Source organism: Mus caroli, chromosome 11 (assembly GCF_900094665.2).
Source record: "Mus caroli chromosome 11, CAROLI_EIJ_v1.1, whole genome shotgun sequence".
Classification (NCBI taxonomy): Eukaryota; Metazoa; Chordata; class Mammalia; order Rodentia; family Muridae; genus Mus; species Mus caroli.
Genome location: NC_034580.1, coordinates 117,548,322 through 117,562,165, shown reverse-complemented (window position 1 = coordinate 117,562,165; position 13,844 = coordinate 117,548,322). Strand labels below are relative to the sequence as shown.

The window sequence follows — 13,844 nt, the reverse complement described above, 5'->3', positions numbered from 1 at the left end:
AACAATGGATGCTTACACTTAAGAGAATGTTTCTCAAAAAAAAAAAAAAAAAAAAAAAAAAAAAAAAAGAAAAAAAAAAGAAAACATGACAGTGCAGTCTTTTTTATATTTGCCTGCTCCCTAACTTTATCTGTTCCCATTCTTTGGCTTCAAGTCCCTGTTTACCCAGAATTCCCCTCTGTCTCTGTGGGCAATCCACAGACGTCCTCAGTATTTGTTTATTTGGGATTTCTTGATTCCTTTATTTTTGAAGGATAATTTTATAACAATTTTAATTTCATTTTATTTATGTGTGCGGGCATTGAGCCTGCATGTATGTTTGGGTATCTTGTGCATGCCTAGTACCATCAAAGGCCACAAAAAGACATCAGAGTCCTCAGACTTGGAGTAACTGACAGTTGTCAGCCACTTTATGGGTGCTGGGAATTGAACTCAGTACCTTTGCAAGAATAGCCAGTACTCTGATTGGCTGAGCCATCTATCTTTTGAGCCCCAACAGCTATAGTTTCTATAGGTTATAATATTAATAATATGTTGTTTACATATTGTCATATGCCATTGCCATGTTTGAGTGAGGTGGGGGAATGATTTATTTATTTATTATACGTAAGTACACTGTAGCTGTCTTCAGACAGCGCCAGAAGAGAGCGTCAGATCTCATTACAGATGGTTGTGAGTCACCATGTAGTTGCTGGGATTTGAACTCAGGGCCTTCGGAAGAGCAATCAGTGCTCTTACCCGCTGAGCCATCTCGCCAGCCCTGGGGAAGAGTTTTGAGAGCCAGTGTGCCTGCCATGGCACTGTTGTGAAGGTCAGAGGACAGCTTTTAGGAGTTGATTCTCACCTGCACTGCAATGAGGCCAGCTCACAAGCTTCTGGGTGATTCTCCTTTCGCTGCCTCCCATTTGGCCATAGGAGTGCTGGGATTATAGATACACACCATTGTATCTAGCTTTCTTTATTTTAGAAAACTGGCTGAGTTGGTTGCTGTGGGGTTATTGTTCAGAGACCAAATCCTTCCTCTTCATTGGACTCCTCCATCTCTTCCTTGGCAGTAGGCTTAGCTAAGGCCTCCAGCAACAGCAAGAAGTTGATGGCAGAAGCCACAGGGATAGCAGCCACAAATGCAGTTGGGTCAGTCAAGAGTTGACCTTTTCAGAAAGGTCTACTCAGTCTCCACAGACAAAGCCAGGACCTGCTTGTACTCATTGCATAGCACTGAGGCAAACGTCACATAAAAAACCTTCCCATAGAAGCAACAATACTGTTCCTAATGTGATATCAATCACTCGGTTGTACATGCTGCCACTGTTTGATCAACCTGCTGTTTGATTAACCCAACTGCATATCACTTAGCGTTTCAGTCATGTCCCCCAGAGATTTCAGTGTTAAGGCCTAAAGCCTGGAGGAAGGAGATTTTCGTGGGCCCAAGACCAGTGTTCTGGGACCACAATAACTCTACAGGGGCAGTGGTCCCAGTGCAGGTGGCAGTTTGCATCTTATTGGCCAGTAGAGTGTCTTCCATTTCATTGAGGTCTTTTTTTCTTATTTAACACAAAGCCCAATTTTCTCCAACAATGAAGCAACTGTTTCTCAAGAGCTGACTTGTTTTCCAGATGCCCTTGGGATGGCTTTGGGCATCACGCTGTTCTTGGCCAAGAGCACCACAGACTTCCCTGGGAATAACATGCATGTCTGTGGGAGTCCGCATTTTCTGCCCCACAATGAAGCATTTTGGATGATTACCTAAATATTAGGCGACCTTAAGGAAGTAGTTGGAGTTCCAGGTTGCCCAGCCTTTCCTGGGTTTTATAGCAGTGCATCGGAGGTTGCCATGAAAGGTTAAAAGATGATGTCACTCTAGTGAGTATACCTAGCCAGGTTCTTCATTTGTCTTCTTACATGGGTTCTGAGGGGGCACAAACCTACATGTGAGTCACCTCCCTCCCTACTTGGCACCTTACACAATTGCTATCTAAGTCAGTCAGTAGAAGGAGAAAAGCTATGTGTTCACATTACCTTTTATAATTACCTGTTCAGCCCTTACTGGTGCTGTGGCTTTTGAGTGGATTGAGAGTTTGCCAATTTTTTCAGCCTTAAGAACTTTAGGATTTTTCTAAGACTGATTTGCTATCAACAGATTTTCTCAACTTTAGTTTATCTGGGAACGTCTTCATTTCCCTTTCACTTTTTAAAATGAGAATCTTGGGTGACAGTCTTCTTTCTGTGACGCGTGCCTCTGGCCTCTTCGTTTCTGACAGCAAGCCAGCTGTTAGCAACATTGAGGCTTCCTTCTGTCTTAGTTAGCTTTCACTGTCCACTTGACACTGTCTAGAGTCGCCTCAAAGGGATTCTCAATTGAAGAATTCCCCAGATCAGTTTGATCTAAAGGGTTTGTCCGTGAGGGATCTCCTTGGTTGTTAATTGCTGGAGGAGGACTCAGCTCACTGCGAATGGTCCTATTCCCTGGGCAAGTGGTCCTGCACTGTAGAAGGAAACTAGCTGAAAATAAAGCCAGGGAGTGAGCCAGCAGGTAGTGCCCCTCGAGGGTTAAGCTTTAAGCGCCTGTTAATTTCTGCACTGACTTCCATAGTGATGGACTGTGACCTGGAAGTATAACTCACATAAAGCCTTTTCTCCTCTAAAATGCTTTTGGTCAGAGTGTTTTATCACAATAACAGAAAAGTAGAGCAGTCCTGTGAGGGATTTTCTTAATCAGGTTCTTTGAAGTTCTACCCTATATGTAGGTAGTATCTTCAGGTACCTGTGTCTTTAACGCTCACTGGCAGGTTCATCTACCTGTTGCTATTGAAGCTACTACTGCCATCCTTGTCTAATATCAAAACCCAGCTTCTCAGAGATTCTAGTGTGGACTGAAGACTCACTCTCTAGGAATCCTCCAGGCCTTTATCACTGGATTGGACTACTGAGGTACCCAGCTTCATGGACTGACTGCAGGGTTCTCAGCCTCTCCAGTGTGAGACAGTGTTGTACTGAAGTACTGACTGAACCAAACTGTTGCCACTGTCAGTTGTACAGAGCCTGCTCACAATCGATCATCACGGCTGAGCCTGTTGCCTGCCTACCTTCCCTCATAGGAGGAGATGTTGGGAAGGGTCATCCAGCTACCCTTCCAGACAACTTGTATGCAGTTTTGTCCTGAGTACATGGTATCTTGGGAGAAGGTTAGAGGATATACTGTGGGAAGTCCAGGGGAAGAGCCTCCATCTGTGCAGCCCCAGGGAAGCTGTCATCCCTGCAGACCTTCCAATATGGCCGAATCCTGCCCATAACCCCTCACCCACGTCTCTGTAAGTAAATTTAATGAACTCATCAGTTCCCCAGGTGAGCGAAATCATACCTCGGCTTGTTGTTGAGACCTTAGAAGGAGCAGATGTTGTTTATGTCTTCCAAGGAAGGAATTTTAGCAATGGTTAGTCATGGATAGACTACCCAGACATATTGTTTAAGTCAGCCCAGTAAATGCTTTTTTAGGATATAGTCACTCTATCTGTTCTGCTTTTCCCTGGAACTCTGACTGGCATGCCCTGTAAGAGACAAGTCATTTCCTTCTTGTAAGTTATGGAGAGTTCTGTCTTTTGACATATTCATATCTTTTGGCATTTTTTTTTTAATGTTGTGATTCCTTGGTTTTCCTAGTTGGAGTTTGTTTGGCTTTCTAAAGTTGATTATTGTTGGCTTGAGTATATCTGGGGAGTTTTCAGAAGTTGTGTCTTCCGTTAATTTTTCTGCTTATTTCTTTCCGCCACTTGCAGCTTACACCATATAGACGTGGTGTGCTCAGTAGTGTTCTGAATTCTCTGCTTTTTTCCCTTCTTTTTCTCCCTTCTTCAAGAAACAAAATCTTGATGCATCTATTCTCTAGTTTCCAAATTTTTCCAGTGTCAATGTAATCTTGAGTCTGCTACTAAAATTATTTCTGTTTCTATACTTGGCAGCTTTAGGAATTTTATGTGGTTCTTTATTCTCACGCCTGTAATTTTGTGAATGCTGTGTAGAAAAATATGACATTGTTGCATGTTTATCTGTAATCCTGACTTTCCTTGCATTTAATGTATTTGTAGTGATTGCTCAGCTTTAAACCTGATGTCTGACCATCCTTACCGGAAGTTTCTGCTCTCTGCCCTTTGCCCTGAGTGTAGCGGGCTTTCCTGTTTCTTTTCATGTCTTCTGTTTTCTGCTGGATAAGGACAGTACAGACAGCAGGTGTCTGGTCTTGGTTGCTGCTGACACTGCTTGGTCATGCTCCTCAGGGGCAAGTTACCTGGGGTGGCAGTAGTCATGGCTAGACTGTGGGTTTCCTGGGGTGGCAGTAGTCTTGGCTGGACTGTGGGTTACCTGGGGTGGCAGAAGTCATGGCAGGACTGTGGGTTACCTGGGGTGGCAGTAGTCTTGGCTGGACTGTGGGTTACCTGGGGTGGCAGTAGTCTTGGCTGGTTTGTGGATGTCTTTCTCTTTCCATACCTTCAGTTCCAGTAACTGCTGTGATTGCTCTGGCTGGTGGTGGTGGTAGTTGTTGTTGTTTTGTTTGTGTCTTGTTTTTTATTTTCAGTGACATGGTAGGGCATAAATTGCTGCAAAAACTAATGGAGTAAATTTTAGGTCCCTTTGAAGAAACAGTTCCTGAGGTCAATGTTTGCAATAGCAAATCTGTCAGGCCCCTGACCCCACATCACCTCTGCAGGTTTGTTGTTGTTGTTGTTGTTGTTGTTAGGGTACCTAGGGTCTAGGTCTGGGTATCACCACATTGTTACATGTGAGCTCTGTACCTTTATGGACTGTGCTCTGCTAATTCTAAATTTCCTTGGCCATTGTGGTGGTTTGAATAGGAATGGCCCCATAGGCTCATTTATTGGAATGCTTGGTCATTAGGGAGTGGCACTCCTTGAAGAGGGATCAGGAGTGTGGACTTGTTGGAGGAAGTGTGTCACTGGGGTGGGCTTTGGGGTTTCAAAAGCTTAAGCCAGGCCCAGTGCCCCTCTCTTCCTGCTGTCTTTGTATCCTGACAGATCTCAGCTACCATGTCTGCCTATGTGCTGACATGTTTCTTACAATACTGATAATGGCTTAAACCTCTGGAACTGTAAGCAAGCCCCATTTAAGTGCTTCCTTGTCTAAGAGTTGTTGTAGTCATGGTGTCTCTTCACAGCAATAAGACACTGACCAAGATAGCTGTATACTCCACTCAGTCATAGGCCTGTGCTGCAGATGGAGCTGAGGGCTGTGGCTAGCTAGACAGTGATCCTGATGTCAGCTCAGCTTGTCTCTCCCCATGGGATTGCGGCCCTATGAGCTGAGATGAGGACGTGAGTTTGGCTTTATTCAGATTTTGACCTTGCCCTGGTTTTCCCCTCTTGTAGTAAGGGACTGGGTTTTAAAAGAGACTGGGTATTTTAAAGACTAGGATTGTAAGAATTTGGAATGTTTATACTGTAATGTTGATATTAATATGTGATCTTGGGGAAGAACAAGAAAGCAAGGATTATGGCATAACAGTGATGTGTTGGTATGTCAGGTTGGTAAGAAGGTCAGGGTGGTAATCCTTCTGTATCTGGGAAGGAGTAACAACCTCACTTCACTGCTGCCTGTGGCTTCTGCTTTGCAGAGCTGGGAGGGAAAGTGGTGGAGCCAAGTCTGGTCTACACTGTAGACATCCACTGTACTCACTGAGTCTGGGGAGATTTTCTTGGATAATTGTATCTTCGTTCACTGTATACTTTGGACTAGTCGTTTCTAGAGACCATAAATGGTGTTTTGTAAGTACCTCTCAGCAGCTTTTCTAAGGGGCAGAACACTTCATGCTGTCATGTGAAGCACAACTTTAGGTCGTAGAGCACCCCTTGTCTCCTTTGTGATTCTGACTCCTTGCTCTGCTGTTTTAGTGGTCAGCCTAGGACTTAGAGTGTGTGCCTTTAACTTACTGGCCACCTCCCTTTGAGTGCATACACCAGAGTCAGGACCTAGAGCATGCTGGTCACTGCTGCTACTGCTACCCAACACTGCCACACTTTACCTTGAGTGGTTATGAATCCTCAGGGTGCTGTCTAATTTAGTTTATGGATTTATGAAAGGAACATGAAGAAAGAGAAGACATTTCTCATATCTCCTCGTGCATCTTTTTCCAGGGTCACCCTTTGCTTTCTGTAGGTAGAGATTTCCATCTTACTATTGTCCTTCTGCCTGAAGGACTTCTAGAAACATTTCTTGTAGTGATTGTCTCCTGGCAGTGGATCCTTTCAGATTTTACGTCTTTTCCTGGCAGTGTGAATGTTGGCAGATGGCTCTGGGATTTCCCTTTTCCTTTGTTGACTCCAGTTCTTCCCCTGAGGGTGGTGTCCACTCATTCATCTTGAAGCACTTCCCTCTCCACCTTCCCCTCCCTTCCTTCTCACTTCTCTCTCCTCCTTTCCCCCATTTCCTTCTTCCTTCTCCTTCCATGCAGTTCATTTCCCTTTTTCAGACACTCATGGAAATGAAAAGGAACAGCCCCTCCTGTTTTATATAGATGGGAAGGTAGTTCCCAGGAAGTGTTGTCAGGCTCCCTGACAGCAGGTTCTCTGCTGCCGTCTAGTTACCCAGTTTACCCAGTTCAGGATCCTGGGGTGGGTTTAACCAGCTTTATTGTTTATTTCCTCCTCTACCTTTAGTTAGATTTTCACACATTGTTTTGGACTTTCTATGTAGATGGTTTAATCCTGATTAGATATTCTACTTTTATTTACTTTTGTATTTTTGCTTGGCATGAGGTGAGAAGTCTAGAAGGATAATGTATAGAGAGAATCTTTTATATGCTGTATGGAAGCATCACCTATCAATAAAAAAGCCTATGGACAATGAGCTGAGGCAGGAATAGACATCTCACTAGAGAGAAGGGAATTCTGGAAAAGAGTCAGGCACAGTATTTGCCTTAAACTCTGGAGGAGACAGTCACATAAACCTGAGGAGAGGTTACCAACCATGTGGGACACTTAGAACAAATGGGTTATTGATACATGAGATCATTGGGGAACAGAGGCAAGACTATTGGCCTAAGCATTTATTAATAAATATTAAATCTTAGAGTCATTATTTCTGGGTACAAGGACATGGGTAGAAAAAGCGTGCAGTTACAATGATGTGAAGTGACATTCATGATGGCAGAGTCCTAAATGCCCCTGACTTGGTAGAAAGAAGCAAGTGACCACTTTGTAGCTGGAAGGTGAGAGAGCCTTGCTACACCTTCATGTGTCTGACCATACTGCTGCTCCTCCCAGTGATGAAGGCCCAAACAACAACAACAACAAAAAACCTTTTTTAAAAATAAATGTCTGCTTTGATTAGTGAAAACCTGTTCTTCTGGAGTTTTTGTTACTATAATGTAGTTACATTGTTGAAGCTGTTGAGGGTCTGTTCTAGTTCTTTTGCTACTTGCTTTGCAAGTAAGTGGATTCCAGCAGGTAGACCATAGTAGAAATGTAAGCATGAGACCCAAAGCATAGCGTATTAGGTGCTGATGCAGGGGAACAGCACTGTCCCAGAGCTGGACTTCTTGAGTGTTACAACCTTATAGATGCTTGAACCATCTCGTCTCCATGGTAACACTCTGGTTTCTAGTCACATCTTGTTTTCTCTTTATTTCCCATTGAAAATGTTTTTTTCTTTCTTTATCTCTTCAGTTTTCTGGAGCTACTACTTAAAAATGATCTTTGTGTCTGGGATATAGATGGTAAAGTATTTAAAATGTCTACTTGTCTGCAGTGCCCTTAAAAGTCCTACTTAGTTTATGCAAAGAATTCTAGAGGCAAAACATTTTTCTCATAATTGTACAAGGTCACCTCATTACCTTCTAGTGTATCGTTATGATTCTTGCTATTTTAAAGGTATTTTCTTTGAGAGATACCTTAAAAGATAGTTAATACTTCGGTTTTGAAATTTTTGATGTTGGGTCAAGGTTTTTGTTTCTCTTTCCCTTTAAATGATTTGCCTCATGGTCTTTCTTCTCACTGTAATAAGTCGGGGACTTTAAGGTCTAGATTCGAAAAGAATGCTCCTCATACAGTACTTAAGATTAGAACAGGGGAGCTGGGTGTGGTGGTGCACACCTTTAATCCCAGCACTCGGGAGGCAGANCGGGAGGCAGAGGCAGGTGGATTTCTGAGTTCGAGGCCAGCCTGGTCTACAGAGTGAGTTCCAGGACAGCCAGGGCTATACAGAGAAACTCTGTCTCGAAAAACCAAAAAAAAAAAAAAGATTAGAACAGGGGGTGGTCAGGTCATTCTTAGTGACAGATGGGTCCTCTTTGGCCAGGAGTTCTTTTTAATAAAAAGAAATTTAATTTTTTAATACTTGTTTAATTTCCAGTGTGCGTGGGTATGCGTGTGAGGTCACACGTGTGTAGGTCAGACAATAACCTGTGGGGTTGATTCTCTCTTTCTGCCGGGTGGGTTCTGGAATCACACTCAAATCCTCACATTGGTGGCAGGTGCTTACACTTACTAAGCCATCTCAGCCAGCTGGGTAGAGCTGGTAAGTTGACTACTTGCTTCCAGGATTGGGTATGTTTGAAGCCATTGGTGATACTTTAAAACCCCAGGCACCTAAGCCCTGCCTATGACAGAATCTGTCTGCAACTCTTGTTTCAGCACTGGAAGTGGTGGAAGTATCCCAGGGGTTCGGAGGTGAATTTAGGGTTGAAAGCCACTGTCCTAACGTTTTAGGAGTAGCATACTGTCTTAGTCAGGTTTCCATTGCAGTGATAAACACCATTAACAAAAGCGTCCTGGGTAGGATAGGGTTTATTTCACCTTATAGTATCTAGTCCCTCATTAAGGGAGTCAGGGCAGGAACTCAAAGCAGGACCTAGAGGCAGACATAGAAGCAGAGACCATGGAGAACCACTGCTTATCTGCTTGTACGTCCTGGCTCACTTGGTTTGCCTTCTTATATACCCAATACCAACTTCCTTACATCCCACCACCACCTGACCAGGCTTGGTTTCACCTCCAGTGGGCTGGGCTATATCAGTCATCTGCCAAGAAAATGCCCCACAGACCAACCTGATCGAGGCATTTTCTCAGTTGAGGTTCCCATTCTTCAGATCACTCTAGCTTAAGTTGAGTGTCAAGCCAGTATAGAGACCCTGTTCCCATTTTTAACGGTGTCCAAATCGGGCAGTCTGTGTAGTTCCAGTGTATTTCAAGGGCAGCAGTCAGCAGGTAAGGGTTCCCTCTCGAGCACGCATTGTGACAGCTGCTGCTGCTGCTAATTCCCCGAGCTGGGCTCTTATCCTATGAGATCTTGGGTAGAGTTGTGTGGGTGAGAGGTGGAGGAAGGAGGTGAGTGTGCCTGGCATGATTTGATGGCTCTCAGGAAGAGGAAGAGGAGGAAGGGGAGGAAGAGGCAAGCCTTGGTATTACCAGACCTGCTGCTACACAGCCACCCTCCCTTCCTGCTGTTCATCTTTGCTGCTAATGTTGCATCTGGATGGCTGTTTTAAGGAGCATAGATGGTAGAGGACCTGTGGTCCTCAGGTCCTTTAGTGATCCTGCTCCACCCCCTTTCTCCTCACTTCATGATTCATCCATCCCGCCACCCCCTTGTTGCTTAGTGATCCTTCCTGCCTGCCTGCCTGCCTGCCTGCCCTCCTTTCAGTCTTGTCTGTCATCATCCCCCAATATCTAGACACCAATCTAGGTAACATAGAATACTGGGTCTCAGTGTCTTAAGGACCTTGGACATAGTTTCTCTCTCTCTCTCTCTAAAAATTTATTTTATGTATATGAGTACACTGATACTCTCTTCAGACATTACAGATGGTTGTTCCATGTGGTTGCTGGAATTGAACTCAGGACTGAAAGAGCACTCAGTGCTCTTAACCACTGAGCCATCTCTCCAGCCCTTGTCTGCTTTCTCAAAGTAGCTTATGCCTCACCCACTCCCAATCTGAAAGCCTGCTGTACTGATGTTACTCAGCCATCTGTGGTCTCCTGCTAATGCTTCGTTTATCTTGTGTTTGTTGTTCTGGGTGAAGTACAGGGTAGATGTTGGAAGCTGAAGTCAGCACTGTTGGGCTGCTAAGACTCAGCTGAACCTGGTCCGTCAAGATCAGCCCTAAGAAATGTTGCCTCGGGAGCGCTGTTTGAGGAAGCAGAAGAGTGTTCAAGACACAATTTAATAAAACTGCTTTCTACAGCTAAAGACATGGCTCTGTCAGTAAAGTGTTTGCCTTCCAAGCGTGAAGACCCAAGTTTAATTCCCAGAATGTGTGTCCAAAGGGCTGGGTGTGGTAGCATATTTGGAGAAAGGCCAAGCCCTTGGGATGGCCAGCCAGCCCTGCTTAGGGAGAACCAGGCTCATGAGAGACCTGTCTCAGAAAAGAAGACAGACAGCAGTGTCTGAGGAGTGAGACCCAGGAATAGCAACCTTCTCCCATCTTGTGCATCTGGAAAATGTTAATATCTTCTGGAAACGATTTCCCAGTTTCATTGTCTTTACATTGAAATACAAAACTACATGGGTTCCTACACAGTGTATGTTTCAATTCTGAAACGTGAATTTGAAACTAAATGTTCTTTGATATTTTTTAGCTAAGAGGGATTTTGCAGCTTCTGTAATCGAATAGAAAGGGCGTTTTGCTAACTGATGTTTATTGTCTCCGCTTTAAAGACAGATTTCGTCTTTTATAAAACCTGAATTGCTTGTCACTGAGTCATATCATGACTGAATGCATTCTGTCTGTGACAAGGACAGTGTATAAAACTAAGGACCCCAGGTGGAGTGCCGGGAGATGACATCACCTCATTGTCCATGGGAAGTGAATAAGAATTCATGGCAATCCTGTAATGCGCAGTGGAGTTTAGCTGGTTCTTTGGAAAGACACGTTTTCCTGTAATATATTAAATAGGACATGTTACCTTCATCATTAGAGAACATAAATTCAAGCATTTTGTTTTTAGGAATGCTGGGTTATTTGTAGTGGGTTAAGACTCACTTTTTAAAACTAACCATATAACAAGAGAAATACATTTTGTTGTGTGGCTTATTGCAAAGGCAGCGTGAACCACAGCCTACTGCTCCTCTCCAGGAGTGAGGAATGTTAGTATCTCCATGGAGCTAGGTTTTTCCTGTTGGAACCATAGCAACCGACTACCCTCACAAAAGGACTGGCCTCCCCAAACATGGAGCCCCCGCACAAACATTGACTTTCTTCAAGGCAGTAATATTAGAGCAAATCCCTTGTCTTTGCCAAACACAAGATTCATTGTGAGAAACTTCCAGCATCCTCAGTGGGCTAGGACCCCCTTCATTACAGATTCGTAGATTCAGTCTCTCTCTTAAAATCTGACTTTCCATAAGCAACGTTTGTAACAGAATTCTGTTAATTTTAGCGTGCTTATGAAGAAGGACTTGTTGTTTTTGTTGGTGAGGTTCTGAGGAGGGGTTTATTCTCATGCTTGCCTTGCTCTGCAGGGATGGCCCTAGGATTTCCTGGTGGTTGCAGATCTGTCTCAGGGTAGGAGGTATCACATTGTTGCAGATCTGTCTCAGGGTAGGAGGAATTACATGACCTTTCTTGGTCATCTCCTCCTTTGCTTTTGTTTATGCTTATGGTTTTTCAAAATCTGGGCCATTGTTAACTGGTTTGGACTGGCCAAGTTCTAGAGATTAGTGCTGGAAATTAAACTGCTACTTCTTACGAACCTGGCAGGAGGATCAGGTTTGGTGTGGATTTTAGGAGCATGAGCAAATAGGGCAGCTTCGCATTGTCTTGTGTCTTGCTTTTCTGTTTTCAGTCATAACATTGCTCCTCCTGCTCCCTGGTGTCTCTGTCTCTGTCTCCCCCCAGCGCGCCCCCCCCCTGTGTTTGTGTGTGTGTGTGTGTATTCGCACATTTGGCTGATTCCCTCAGGACTGACAATTTTCCTAAGCCGGTCTCAACTTCAAATACCAAAGAGATTTATTGTTTCAACTCTGTACACATCCATTTTGCTTTGTGTGATTTTTCTCAGTGGCATCAAGACTGTAACCCTCTGGTGATGTGATTCAGGTGTTGGTCGGCTCTCTTCCAGGAAGAGTTCACCCTCCTTCAAGCTGCATTAGCGCCCTCTTCTGGTCTGAATGCCCTTGAATGGATCTGCCTTGGGCACCCCTGCTGAGCTTGTGTCACGTTTTGCACAGTGCCCCAAATATCCAAAGCTCTGTAGCTCTCCTGACCATAGGGTGAAGCTCAGCCCTCTTAGCCCAGCAGTCAGCTCCTGCGGATGTGGCTTGTTCTCCATCCTAAACTGTCTGTACCCAGGGTTCTGCCAGCACTGTTGCTTTTACACAGTTCCCTCTGTAATCCTCTGGGGTGATTTTTGACTTTTAAGTTCTTCTGCTTTCTCAGTGCCACTCATTGCGTTGCCACTATGGAGGCATTGGTTGGTTTGTTTGTTTATTTGTTTTGTTGGTTTTTTGTTTTGTTTTACAACTTGCTAGTAGTATCTTTGAAGGAAATTATTTTGTAAAATACTTTAATATGTCCCCTGGGGATAAGGCATCCCAGTCCCTGAAGCCAAGGCCAGGCTGGATTCTTCATCCAGGACTCTTTAGCCCAGAAGGACCTGTTTGCTTGAGTTCTTTGTCCCCTGCATGCAGTCTGCTTCTTTGGGTCTGATTCCTGTGCTCCATCCTACAGTAAGGGTCCGCTTCATCGCTGTGTGAAACCCTGGGCTGGTTCACTGTCAAGTAAGTTATTTCGTTTTGTTTTTCCTTCAGTTTAGGCTGCCAGAGCTCTGGACTTTCGTGATGACTAGTCATGACTAAAAGTTCTCTTGGGTCTGTGTTGAGCAATGAATGCTTGACCTGGGTTGGGTGTGCACACGCCCAGATGTGGCAGACATTGTCAGTCACCTCGCATTGGTTAGCTAGCCTTCCATGAAGTATTCAGATTGAACATTTACCGAGCAGTCTTATACAAGTATGCTTTGTACTGCACCCACTTAAGCAGACTTTTGCACTCTCCTCTTTATTTTAATATAGTCCCAGATGCCTTATCCTGGGCGTTCTCTAATATCATCACTGAACATGGACGTTGCTTTCTATTTACCTCCCTTTTATTCCTTCAGCATTGTCCCTGAGGTGTGGGTGGCCGTGTGGATTGACCTGGGCCTTCTTGGGGTGTAAAGCACACTGAGCTTCATGCTGCTGAACACTGATTTCTAAAAGAACTGTCTTCTCTTTTTCTAACAGTTGGATATTCTAAAAACCAAGCTGTCGCACAGAGCACAGGGTCTTACCTTTGCTTTTTGGATTCAGTAAGTAGCTCTCTGTTTTGTTGATAGTGGCTTTGCATATATTTTCCAAACAATGATTGGGAATTTTAGTAGGGTTCTTAAAAATACATTTTTAAATATGTTGGAATGAATCTCAAGAGTCAAGTTGAATAGGTTGTTGCTAGCATCTAATTAGCAATAAATAACATCATATAAAGTGTAAAAGAGGACCACAGGGGATATATAAATAAGCAGAATGCTAGCAAATATGATGCTTCAGGGATTAAGAAATGGAAATGGACAGCTCCAGGTCATAACAGCTAGAGCAAACTTTGAAGCAGATTCATAGGCAAAGCTAAGGAGAGGACGGGTAGGTGACAGGTAGACTTATACAGAAATTCAAATCAATCAAAGTTATATCAAAATTTGAATTTATGACCAAACAAATTAAAGCAAAATACTTCCACAAAGCAAGTTAAGTATTTTCTTACTGGTTTTTTTTTTTTTTTTTTTTTTTTTTTTTTTTTTTTTTTTTTTTTGGGGGGGGTTTTTTTTTTAGCCCTGGCTGTTCTGATACTCACTTTGTAGACC

The 13,844-nt window shown here is 43.7% G+C and overlaps 1 protein-coding gene across 2 annotated transcripts in view; it reads left to right on the top strand.

The window, feature by feature from the left end:
- The window catches only part of B3gntl1 (UDP-GlcNAc:betaGal beta-1,3-N-acetylglucosaminyltransferase like 1), a 59,940-nt gene that overhangs the window by 7,860 nt on the left and 38,236 nt on the right, over nucleotides 1-13,844 (top strand). For both annotated transcript variants that reach the window (XM_021178458.2, XM_029483329.1), the window contains exon 4: nucleotides 13,231-13,295. In XM_021178458.2, the coding sequence (XP_021034117.1) occupies nucleotides 13,231-13,295 (65 nt within the window). The remainder of the gene's footprint in view (nucleotides 1-13,230; nucleotides 13,296-13,844) is intronic.